General features: G+C 41.2%; 1 protein-coding gene across 1 annotated transcript in view; it reads left to right on the forward strand.

Moving 5' to 3' along the window:
- Positions 1-6,079: 6,079 nt before the first annotated feature.
- The window catches only part of GRIN3A (glutamate ionotropic receptor NMDA type subunit 3A), a gene marked incomplete at its 5' end in the record, with an annotated part of 99,546 nt that continues 92,631 nt past the window's right edge, over positions 6,080-12,994 (forward strand). The window contains one exon of the mRNA XM_006015491.3: positions 6,080-6,094. Coding sequence (XP_006015553.1) covers positions 6,080-6,094 — 15 coding nt within the window. The remainder of the gene's footprint in view (positions 6,095-12,994) is intronic.

Consider the following 12,994-nt stretch of genomic DNA (forward strand, 5'->3'; position numbering starts at 1 on the left):
TTAGTACCATACCCACAGAATTAAGACTTCACCTTGCATGTCATTGGCCACAGTAGCTCCCTTTCAGAAAGCTGTAACGCAGCAATAAAAAGCAGGCTTTTTCATGGACAGACATACAGGGCAAAGGCCTATATTTCCGGTGCAGTAAGTCAGCTAGATTTTTCATTGCATCTCCATAATTTATTGGTTACTACTACTTGCTAGCTCTGGGGGCAATAGCTGTAAAATGTTGTGCAAGGGTACAAATAGCTAATGACATTTTGATATAATGACCAACATGACCAAAGGTTTTTTGCCCATACACACAAGAGAAAAAACAGTTTTCACCCATGGGCAATTTGGTTTATTGCTATTGGCTTGAGAGCCAGCTTGCATTTCTTTGATTTAATATGGATTCCTCCACGCTTTTTCCCTCCAGCCCCTGTCCTTCATCAGTTAAAAGTCTCCTTTTATTCTGCACAGAAGTTGATTTCTGTGGGGGAAAGTTTAGTAATACCTTCAGGCCCCTTCTACACATTACAGTATTGGACAATTAACTGATTAATTGCACCATTATCTTGAGACCAGCTACACATGCAAAGTACCTAACAGGCCATATAGCTTCAACCAGCTATAAAGTTAGACCTCAAAAATATGCACTAACTTTATAGCTAGTTGTTATCAAGCTTTAAAGCACGTGCAATTTAAAGCATGAGCTTTAAATTGCAACTCTAAATCAGCTGACAGGGCTCCCAGCTGCAGGTGTGCACCATGCCCAGCTGGGGCTGGGAGTCCCACAACCAAGGGGATCTCAGTCCCAGCAGTTGCAGACTCTGGGTCCCGGCATCGTCTTACAGCTGCAAATGCTAGGTCCCAGCAGCATGTCTCCCAGTGCTGGGATCCAGCTGGGTTTTGGAAGCTGCAGGGTGAGGCTGTGATCTCCCAGCCCTGGAGGTGTATAAAGTCCCCAGAACTAGGAGATTGCTGCTGCCACAATCTCCCAGCCTCTGGGGTGTGTGAAACTGAGGTCTCCCAGCTGAGTGGACTCCCAGCCATAAGAGCTTGCTCCTTGCCAGTACAGGGGGAGTCTGGTCATTGCAGTCTCTGATGATACCCCTTTACCCTAGCAAAAGATCTGGTCATAAGTAGGTATGGTTTGATTGTCCTATGTCTTTCCTTTACAGAATCTTTTAAGAGGGGGAAACAGTAAAGATTTGAGCATATCAAACAACAGTTTTAAAAATTCATATTTTCCTTCTTCTATTATTAACAGCATTAGAAATAGTCTTACAGTAGTATATACTGCAGCCTTGAGCAAAATTCTGATTTATATCCCATACAGTCCAATTTAATCTCATTGGGCGCATCTACAAGTCACCCTGAGTCGCTGTACTGACACGGTACCTCGCCATATGACACACACTATGGCGACACAGCGATCATGTGAGTCTACATATGACTAGCAACTACTTCACCATAGCGATGTGCTCCCCGATTTCAGTGCGCCACTATGGCAAAGTAGTGGCTAAAACTAATCATGCACCATGCACACAGTGCAGTACAGGCAGTTACTGCACTGTGCTTTAGTACTTCCAAATGAAAGTACAGTAAAAGCTCTGTTTTCCGGCATCCCCTGCGAATGGGGGATGCTGGATAACAAAATAAGCCGGTTAACTGAGTGGCCCCAGCGGCCACTTCTGCTGTGTCTGGGGCATCCCTCCGCCCCATCCGCAGCATCACCGCCCATTCCATGGGCCCAGTGGGCCCCACGGGACAGGGAGACAGGCCCCACATGGCCCCATGCAGCCTGTTATGCCTCTGGGCTGTGGGGGCTCGGCAGCACAGGCTGCTTTGCCCCAGGCCGTGGGGGCTCAGAGAAACCAGAAGTGCTGCGGTGGGCACTTCCGGTTTCACTTTATCTTACAAGCCGGCATGCGGCAGCACAGCACAGTAACAATGTTGCTGTAGGGTAACATTTAGATGCACCCCTTGTGTTCTTCTGTTCTGGTTTTGTACAGCACCTAGCACAATAAGGTCTTGGTCCATGACCAGAGTTTTGAGGCTCCATGGTAATACAAGTAATAGTAATTGAAATCCCAACATTAAAATGCCTGAAAGACACCATCAGCTGCTCAAGTGGATGTCAGCTGAAACATGCACATGATACTGATTGCTATAGAAGTGGTTAAATATTTTTAGTAGTAATCCATAAATAAAAGCTTGCTGCTTATTCTATTCAGTATTTTATGCAATGAGACAGTGGGTATAGTGGTTAGAACAGAGGACTGGGAATAAGAAAACCTGGTTCTATTTCTGCCAAAGACTTACAGTTTAAAATATGACATCTAACCCCGTTTTTGTTTCTGGTTTTCCCATCTTTAAAATGAAGATAATATTTACTTCACTTTAAGCATTGTGACCTTTTAGAATAAACACTACTTTTCTAAGCATCCTACTACTTTAGTATCTACACACTGCAAAACCTTGTTCTTCCATAACACCCCATGAGATAGGGATGGATCCATTCTCTTACAAATGAGAGGCTGACTGACGTGTTCACATAGGAAACAGGTGCCACAGGGTGAATATGAATCCACATCAGGCACGTTCTAAGCCTACTGGACCATTCTTTCTCTTTGAGGGGGGCGGGTGTAGTCCTTAATCATGGTGGTGTTGCTGATCACTATTCATGATTTTTCGCTTCACATTTATGGAAAACTTTGCCATAGGAACAAGCTCAGGTTTCCAGTGCTGCCATCTTGAGATAGGAGAATTTATTTGCCCTTCTTCCTCCCCTTATATCCCCATATAACAAGATTGTGCCCTCCTGTTCTCTCTAATTTATCCAAAGTAGAAATCTGAAGCAAGCTTGAAACATTATTGAAAGTGATGCATCTTGTAAGCTTTCAAATGAACCGATATGTTTGCCGCTTCTTTCCTATCATACTGAATTAATTCAGGCCTATGCAGGAAAAGTTTGGGAATGTTGATTAAAAATTAAAGATGAATATAAATTTACTAGTCCAAGCTGAAATATTTAAAAGGCAGATTCTTGGCAATCCTATTTATGGGCTATGTGTCCTAGGCCGCATACTGAACAAATATCACATATCATCCAGACAGCCGGAAAACATATTCCTCCAGGAGCTCTGAAAGACTTAATGTAATTATTTTATTTTCTCCTGAGGTAATTATTGGTATTCAGAGGAAAAGAACCTGCAACCTTGACTTATTCAAATAATCCCCACACCAGGAACTTATCACATTGACTTTATTGTCATAACTTATACTTACTTGTACTCAAATTTGGGGGTTGTGAAAGAAATATTCTATGCAACTAGGTCCTTTCTGTTCAGATAAGTTTGGGCTTGGCTGAAATAGGAGAATTTGAATAACATAAAGGGAATATTAAAGAGACTTCACAGAAAAGAATACACGTGCTACAGACAGACAAGGTTCTTTGGGTAAATGTGATATCTTTTATTAGACCAACTAAATAGTTGGAAAAATTGTTCTTTGCAAGTATTCGGGCATGAACATCCTTCTTCAGGCATAGGGAAAGTCTGATGGTGTTATGTGTTCTCCATGGTAGATCAGAAGCCAATATGCAAAATATAGGTCTGTGAAAATGCAAATGCGTGGCAGTGAGGATCAAAGGGAATGGGAGACAATAGGTGTGAAACAAGTAGTGTACACGGGAATTTGGAAAAGGCATATGAGACTCAACTGTTGTTACCACCCTTGCGCTTCTTTGAAGCAGGCATTGAGTGCCATCTAATGGCCAGTCAAAATGTCAGTTTTAGAGTCAGTGTTGACTTCCTTGAGCCATGTATTGTTAGATGTACACAATGCTATTAGAGTCGCAGTACGGCTCAATAGTGCTGTGTGTATATGTGTAGGATTGGGGAGGATGGGTTCCAAGAAACAAGTGTCAGGCATTTGTGAAATGGAAATGAAGGTTTCTGCTGTGCACCTTGGCAGGGATAGCATACTGTTCTTTTACAAAGGAGGAAGAATAACAATATCCTGCTAGCTTGTCATTTGTCACAACGATCCATGAGAATAACACTGCAAAAGAAAGGGTCAAAGTCCGCCTTAGTGTGTGACTTGCAGTAGCAGCCAAGAACCTGTTCCCTGTGGCTGCTTTATTCCCTAGGGTGGATGATTCCTTCTTCTCATTATATGGCTAAATTACCTATTGTGTGCAGAGGACAAAATATGACCCTTGACCAGGGTGTAGGTCACCAAGAAGTACCTAGCTAACTGCTTCTTTTGCCCCATTGAAAGCCTGAAAAATGTACTTACATATTTTTACCTAAAGTTGCCAAAAGAGCTTGCCAGGGAGATGAGGCTAGATTAAACTCTAGAATTTTCCTTGACAAGGAGACAGTCCTTGAGCCATATATGTTTTTAAAACTGTGGTGCTAGGCTTTTTTAAAAGATCTTTGAAGTATTTCACATTCCTCTCCCCCAGTACACTCTAACTCTTTATTCTGATTTCTCAAACGTCTAATTAAATCCTCAGTGTCTGGAATAAAATGAAAACAAAGCCCTCCAGTTGGGATTTTAAATGGTATTCCTGACTTCATGCCAACTATGTACATGGAGTATTCACATTACAGTCGTGATGAACTGCTAACTTCAACTATCCTGGGATCGTTTAATTGAGCTAAGGAATCAATCTTTGCAAACTTGATTGTAGCTTTTGCATATGATATTCAGAAAGAATAAAATTCGTCAGAAGGCAAAATTAACCCACTGCAGAGGGACCACACAACATTGGACTTATTGACTAAGAAGTAAGGAGGGACACTTTGGAGAATGTTAAGTTTTGTCACATTGTATTTTATTGTATTCAGTGCTCATTTCATCCACCATCAAAGTGCAGCCACCTCTATGTTTGAATATGCACAGCAACACTGTACATTGTTCATGAACTGGAAACAAAGACTCTCTTATCCATTTGGCATCACATGGAATGTAGGGACATAGAATGACATTTGATCAGGAGACACATCAGTTGTACCTCATAAAAATTGCCAGGTGTCTTAGCATTACAAAGTTGGGTGGGACCTCACAGGTCATCTAATGCAACCCACTGCACAAATGCAGGATACCCCTTTCCTCCTCCATCCCAGATAAATGTTTATCAAGTCTCTCCATGAAAAACTCCAGTGAAGAAGAGATTCCAGATCTTCTTTGGGCAGCTTATTCTATTGTCCTGCGGCTCTCATGGGTTATTATTACCCCTCTTCCCCTCAGATTTATTCTAAATCTGCTTTGCTGCAATTTAAACTCATTGCTTTTTACCCTATCCTCTGGTCGTCTTTAGGAACAACAGGGGGTCAGGAAATTGTCTTTATAACTCGAGCAAATGATGACACTTCTGGTAGAATCTTCCTGTACTGTGACTCTTGCTTCACTTTGGAACACTGCTTTAGTATTAAGTGAGAAAGAGTGGTGAATTGCCTGCACCATTCCCTGTAGCATCCATGTATCCCTGCTTCAAACAATCTGGATTGAATCTGCTGGGTTTATAACATCTAATAGGATTACAGCGCGAAGTGGTATGACTGGGGCATTTGCAAATATTAGGAGATACATCCATTTGGTTACAAAGCCATCTGTTTAAATCTCAGTATAAATGCACCAATTACAAGGTGTCAGTGGAATGATATTGAGTTAATTTTTCATGTATAACCTCAAATAGCTTGGAAATCAGCTTTATTTTCTATTACATGCTTTCTGCCATCATTTATTTTTGCATTGGCCAGTGTTTGTTTATGCAGAATATTTCTCCTAATTAAAAAGCTCAACCGAACTACAAGGTTACTTACGCTCAGTTGCACTTGGGAAGCAATAACATTGCTCAGTGACATTCTGCAAGCTAATCCTCTCCTCATCCTCACACACATACAGACAGAACAACAATGTGCACAGTGCCGTCCTGCTGTGGCAGGGGGTTGGCACTTGAAGACCAACATTAGGGAACTATCCCAGCCATTCATCTGAAGGACCCTGTATGGGAGAGCACTGCTAAAGAGATACGTTGTGAAGCTATTCTCCCACTGGAGCCCAGCAGAGCAATTTGGGGCACTGACAGAGAGAGCAGTGGGTAAGCAGGCTCACCTTGCATTACCAAGATGATGAGCTTTGGAAATAGAACAGTAATAGCTGCAAAACAGCTTCTGTTGTCATATCACACCCTTCCCCAGCAGCTCCTACAGGATTCCACAGCATAAGCCCAGCTAATCACAGCCCAGCAACTGCACCAGAGACAAGATCTGGCTCTCATAAAATGCTACAGCAGTTCCTTTACAACAGCAGTTTAAGTCAGTCATTACTTCTGTTCACCAATTCAAATCCCACCGATATCCATCAGAGTTCCACCCTTGGACCAAGGGCAGGATGGAACTGGTGCAGTGCTTTCTTAACAGCTGTTGGAAAATTATCCTTGCATCATTTCAGCATTATCATGCAGTCAGACTCCAATATTTCTCAGCCTGGCAGATGCAATTACTGACTGTCGCGCAGGCTCTCCAAGTGATCCAGAAGCACAGCTGCGGCAGTAGCAGGAAATTATGCACACAAAGCAAATGTTCTGATTGTTTAGTGGTCAAGGGAAGGTCTTAGATAAACTATTACCTTCCACTGGGATTGGGAGTCAGTTAAACACACATCACTGCCTGTTCCCCAAATTACCTTTTGTCTACCCTGTAGTAGTCTAGAGCCAGGAGATAAAGATGCAGCCCCAAGAGTGCATAGTTTATAAGCATGCCATCTTCTGTACTCCCAAATGTTCACTTCAGCATCTGGTCCTGCACCATGAAGATGCTGGACATCGTAAACAGAATTTTGAGAATTGCCAGTGAAAACTCTCTGCTGAGCAATATCTGATTTCAGGACAGAAGAGTTCTGAGAAAGCAGAATGTCTATGCTTCCTTAAGAAAAAAAAATGAAAACATTGGAGGACAGGGGGTGTGATCAGAAGTATTACCATCTTTTCTATTTCAGTAGCACATGGAATCCCCAGATTAATCCAGAGCCCAGTAGCATAACTGATGGGGGTAACCAAATGGAGCTTGAGGTTCTACCTTTGGAGGGGGAAACCAAAAATAGCTCCTCTTGCAGCCGGTAGTGCTGCGCTATGCACTATTGGTGATCAGGGCACAAAGCTGCTTTGTTGTACCTCTGATTTAACCACAACAAAAACACACAGTTAGAAAGAGCCATGCACACACCTGCAGACACCCACTCCTGCTATGAAGAATTTAGCTATCTAAAGAATGGCTGAACGGAATAACAGGATCATAGGGGGCAAAAGGGCTCAAAGGGACCCTGAGAGGTCATGTGGTCCAATCTCTTGCCCAAGTAGGACTGTCTTCAAACTACCTCAAATACTCCAGATGATCTGCTCCAGGGCTTAAACATCCTTGTAGTTAGAAAGCTCTTCCCAGTCTCTCTCTCTCTCTCTCACTGAAATTTAAATATGTCATAATTTCCATTTAGAGGTGTGAGCTGAAACCAAGAGATTAACTGGCCAGTTCAAGGTCACAAAAGTCTCTGACACAGCAGGTAGGGGACAACCGGTCTCCTTAGTGCCTGGATGATGTAGCCATAACCACAAATCCACTGTTTCTCAGAATCAGACTTCATAACTTTTCTGTCAACACTCTGGTAAACGCATTGCCGCATGTTTCATGAATTATACATCTGGTCTTTCATAATTGTTACATTTGGCACTTCCAGGCTTCCTTAAGCACTTTACAAAGCTAATTAACGTCCTCACAGCACTTTGGCAAGGTGGGTAACTACTCCAATAGTGATTTTGGAGATGAAGAAAATAAGGCACAAACTTGTGCTATGATTTTCCCATGATAAAACGCAGGGGGCCAGTAACCAAGGTGGCAATGTTCTGTGTTCCTTGCTCTGACCCTAAGGCACTGCCAGCTCTCAAAATAAATAATAATCTGAATATTAGAAAGGCCTTTGACTTGTTATGCAAAGTGAATGAAAAGCTGTTATCATTTTGTTATCATCTTAGAGACTATGCATCTTCTTGACCACGAACCAGGACTCTGCTGTGATAGGCAGGGCACTGTGAAAACAGAGGTGCCACCACAGAGGTGCCACCATTCTCATACTGCCCTGCTTTGTGCTCATTTTACATTCAGGTGTGAATGACGTTATGCCAAGAAGACTCATGCTTGGTAATACACTTGAGAAGTGCCTTTACCTTTTGTTAATTGTAATGACATGTTAGGGAAGAATAACTGTTCTCGCTCATGGTATCTACATGACATTTTTCTCTTCCATTGACCTTTCAAAGTTTTTCTTGAACAGGAACCACCTTGAAGTCTTTGAAGTAACATTATTAATTATAATTTGCAGGCAGTAATGTGGATAAATAATGGATCTTACTTTCCAAAAATGGCTGATTGTTCATATTTTCTATGGCCTGTTTGACCTTGCATGGAGCTTTATGTATTCAGATTAGTTTGCTACATTAGTGCACAGTCTTTAGAAATGCTAAGCCACCCTAAGGCATGATAACAGTCCAGTCCAAGGAAAAATAATTTCCAAGACAAAATCAGACACGCTTTAAATTAATAAAAGATACAGGGGTTGAAGGGGGGTTGATTTTTTTTATTTTTGAGTGAACAGTAGATGTCTTGTTAAGATCCGTTTAGAGGCGCAGCTTGGGCAGTTGCCAAACTTCTTTTGCTGAAAGCATGAGAGGAACTTTAGCTAGCCTAGATTAGCTTCCCCCTCAGAACTTTAAAAAATGTTTTTTACAAATATGTCAGCCTTTAAAATGTTGAGATCTGGTGCTGCAAACACACTATACCCAGTTATATTCTTAGAAGCACAGCTGTCCATGCTGGTGCAGTTCCCACAAAAACAAGGCACAGGAGGTTTCTCTGAGGCATTTGCCTTTCCTAGACCATGGGAATACCATCACACATTTGCATCTAAACACATAAGGGTTTTTTTTATTAAGTAGATAGACAAACCTGTTTTTCCTGATACTGGGGTTTCAGTCCTGGAGAACTGAAAGGGAATAATATTTGCTGTGTCATTTACACTTAGTTAGCAAAAATGCATTAGCATACATATATTTAATTATACTAATGTCGCTTAAAGTTAAATATGGGTTTAAGTGCTTTGCTGGACTGGGGCCTTAATGATGGTTAGAAACCAAATCCAATTCCTACTGAAGTCAATGGGAGCATTTCCAGGGACTCCAATGGGAATTACTTTGGGTTCCAAAACATTAACACAGTCGCTAGCCCTAGGTACTCAGCAGAGAGAAGAATGTGTGCAGGTGCAAGAGTTTCCCCACCACCAGACTAACTCCTCCAGAAGCTATGCTACTGGGAGAAGGGAGAATGGGGGTGGTATACAAACCCCAGAAGGTATGCTCCCTACCTCCCAACCCCTTTGAAAGAAACTGAAGAATGAACTCAGACTCGACACTAATAAAACTCTTGGCTATCTCAGCATCAAATGGAGTGCCATCTAGCTGGATGGGCACATGGAAACCCTGCCTGCATTTCATGGGGACTTTTTTGCCTTCAAACCATTCCCGTGAAACATCACAATTTCAGCAAACTGGCAAATCCTGATGGAAGAATGTTTTAGCAGATTTTTTTTCCAACCAGCCCTACTTACCACATTAAAGATAGACAAATTTCCATACTCTGCAAGGCATGCAAATGACAATAACAACTCATGGCTGGGTAGTCCTGCATTGTTGCATAATATAGCATTAAACTTGAGGTAAAATGGCTTCAGTTCAAACTCTGTAAATTCAGGCATGGATTAAATTCTAGCACGGAATAAAAAAGATTCTCAAGTTTGGCTCACAGCTGCTTTGCTCATAAGGCACAAGTCCCCATATGTCCTGTGAAAGCAATCAGGTATATGTTTTTATGTGCAGAACTCCCACTGATGTCAGTTTGTAGAATATGCACCTTTATTTGTGATAGTAAATGCATAGTTGGGCCCTTTCCCTCCCCCTGAGAATAGAAAAAGAATATTTGCTGTGTATTACTTACTTTTACACCTAGTTAGCAAATAAGCATTAGTATATGTGCTTTTAATTATACTGATGGAGCTGTAATAATGTAAAATAAAATACCACTGCAACCACGCCTAATTAGAGTTGTAGAGAAAGAATCAGATCCTCCTGGGATGTAAGTCGGCCTCCCACCATGGAATTCACTGGAGCTGGGTGATTTACATTCTGAAGAATATGGTCTAGAAGAATACTAAAACCGAGACTCAGCAAATGTCACCAAGATGGAGATAATGAAATGCAAATTGTGTTTCAGTTGTTAAATGAGCCAAGAGTTCTCATCTCAGGTAGGAGGCCAGTGAATGCAACCCAATAAAACTGTATTTGTTGGGATATGGGAAGCTAATAAGTGACAAACATGATTTGCTATGTCTTTTAATCTAGGCAAAAGAAAGACACTCAGACCGTTCAAAGTTAACGTGACATCAGAATCAAAAGCCTGGTCTAAATCCCACTGAAATCCATAGAAAGTCTCCCCCAGATTAAACAGGCCCTGTTACAAAGATTTAAAAAAAAAAATTTAAAATTCCAGGCCAGATCCTCAGCTGGTATAAACTGAAGTCCCTGGATCTATAGTGGTTTATACCTCAATCCTTCTCATCCAAAAAAAACAAAGGCTAATGGAATGCAAAGAAAACCAAATGGTAATAGAATACAAAAAGGGTTTTGTTAATCATGCTGTGATTTGCAAGTATATTATTAAAAAGAGATAAGAAATAATTAAAATGTATTCAGATGAGATTTCATTCTTTGTGGAATAAAACAAAGATGTGATACAAGTTATATAATCTTTCATGGTAGCTTCCAGCCCAAATGCACAAAATAATTGAGTTTCCATATGATCTTTAATTTATAGACTAGGCTGCTTAATTGGAATGCTCACATTTTAATAATTTCCAATTTGAGATAATATGCAAGGGGTTTATCCCTGAGAATGTTTATAATGATGGCTTGAACACAGTTCAATACACTCCAATTATCCAATAAATCTTCTACTCACTGATACGTATAAAATTATATGTGCCTAAAATATTATTTAATTTAGCAAAAGGCTTTGTCATGAAATTATGCAACCTCAACAGCAAAATAAGTGATTCTTTTCCAAAAGTTGTTCATTTCCAGTCAATTATTTGTTAGTTGATCATTTTCAAAAGGAATGACTCTACAAAAATTTGAAATTAAAAAAGTAGCAATTTCCTGTAATATCAACGGGCCAAATCCTGACCCTTGACTTTGATGCGGCACAAACCCTTGGTATTACACCTATGGAAGATAACTTAAATTTTGTGGGGAAATTCAGAAGCAGCCTAGACTGACATAAAACAAAGCCCCTTTTAAATCTTTGAAGTCCATGGTGTTCTTGTACGTGGGTCTCAGAGTTGCCAAAGTTACAAGCAGACAGCTCTCCAGTGACAACTCTTAAATGCATCACTGTTCTAGTGAAGTTTTGGAAGAAGAGGTTTCCAAAAATTCCCTTCACATTATTTTTTGTTCTTCCTACACTCACTAAACCCCACCCACCCCCCAAAACAGTCAACAACAGAGATGTAACTGGGCAGCCTTAGGCATTTATACACATGCTTCAGGAGGCAAGGGGGACACTTTAGAGTGGCTCCAAGAGCTGCTTTAATTAAAGTGCCTGAATCATCATGTGTATCAGAGTCCCTGTACTGAAAAATGGCAGTGGGGGCACTTTAACTGAAGCTCATTGAACAAGCTTTAGTTAAAATGCCCCCACTGCCATTTTTCAGCACAAGGACATTGATATACAAGATGCTGGAGTCTGCTGGAGCGTGGTAGTTACCATGCTTCAGCAGACCTAATTAATCAGGACTGCTCTGACACGCTGTAATTACAGCGTGTCAGAGCAGCCTCAATGCATGTGTATAGGCATATCTTGTGCCCTGGGCAACAGCAGCATATGAGGCAGCAGCGGCTGCTGGACTACTAGTGGTATGCAGCCAGCTGGCAGTGACAACAGTTGTTATTTTTGCACTCCCTCCCCATCCTGGCACCTGGGCCTGCTGCCTCAGTGCTACTCCCCTCTCCCCCAAACCCCTTCCTTAGTTACACTATTGGTAAACAGTTAACCTGTGCTTAGGGATGAACTACTGTCACTACAGCTCACGTCCACAGGAACATAGGACCAGCAATGGCCTCCTGGAGCACTCAGTCCAGTATCTTGCATTTGCAAGCAACTATTTACCCAATGTCTCCCCCCAGAATCATCACTTCAAGCCAGTATCACCATTTAAACCCTCACACACAACTGCAAGACAGACAAACCCATGCTAGCTTTAATCTAGCTAGTTCACATGTTGCAATAGTGTATCATCAACAGAAAGGTGTCAGTGTGGACTTATTCTGAAGCATGAGCTCGGTAAATGGCAGTCACGGCAGTCACTTGGACACCATTTTTGTCATACCAAAGAAAAAGCAGTGACTTCATATATGCTTAGAGCCAAACCATGTACCATTTTCTGAAACTTCATACCTTAAACAAATCTCGCACCTGAGCTGCTTTTTTTGGCCTCTAATCAGCAGAGCACTTCAGTACATGCTTTATTTTAAGCACAGGCATCAGTCCCATTGAAGACAGTAGGGTTTAAGTATAAGCTTTATGTAAAGAAATGGCTTGTCTACTAAATTGGTATATTAAGGGGATATCTCAGTGTGACAGCTCCTTTGCAATTCAATCCTGCAGTGCATAAACTTGCCAGATATACCAGGGTATGTACCCAAGACCAGGATCACAAATTTAAAAAAGATAAGAATTTTTTTACATAAATGGAAGAAGTAAGGCTTGGCTTTGGGAACAGGAATAGTTTTGGTGGGTTTTTTCTTTAAAAATCAGAGAACCTATTTTTTCCTTACTTATCAGAATCTTTTTTGCAATTTCTGATTCTCTCTACATATTTCTGGAATAAAAGTCTGCTA

The sequence above is a fragment of the Alligator sinensis genome, unplaced genomic scaffold (genome assembly GCF_000455745.1).
Source record: "Alligator sinensis unplaced genomic scaffold, ASM45574v1 scaffold560_1, whole genome shotgun sequence".
Lineage (NCBI taxonomy): Eukaryota > Metazoa > Chordata > Crocodylia > Alligatoridae > Alligator > Alligator sinensis.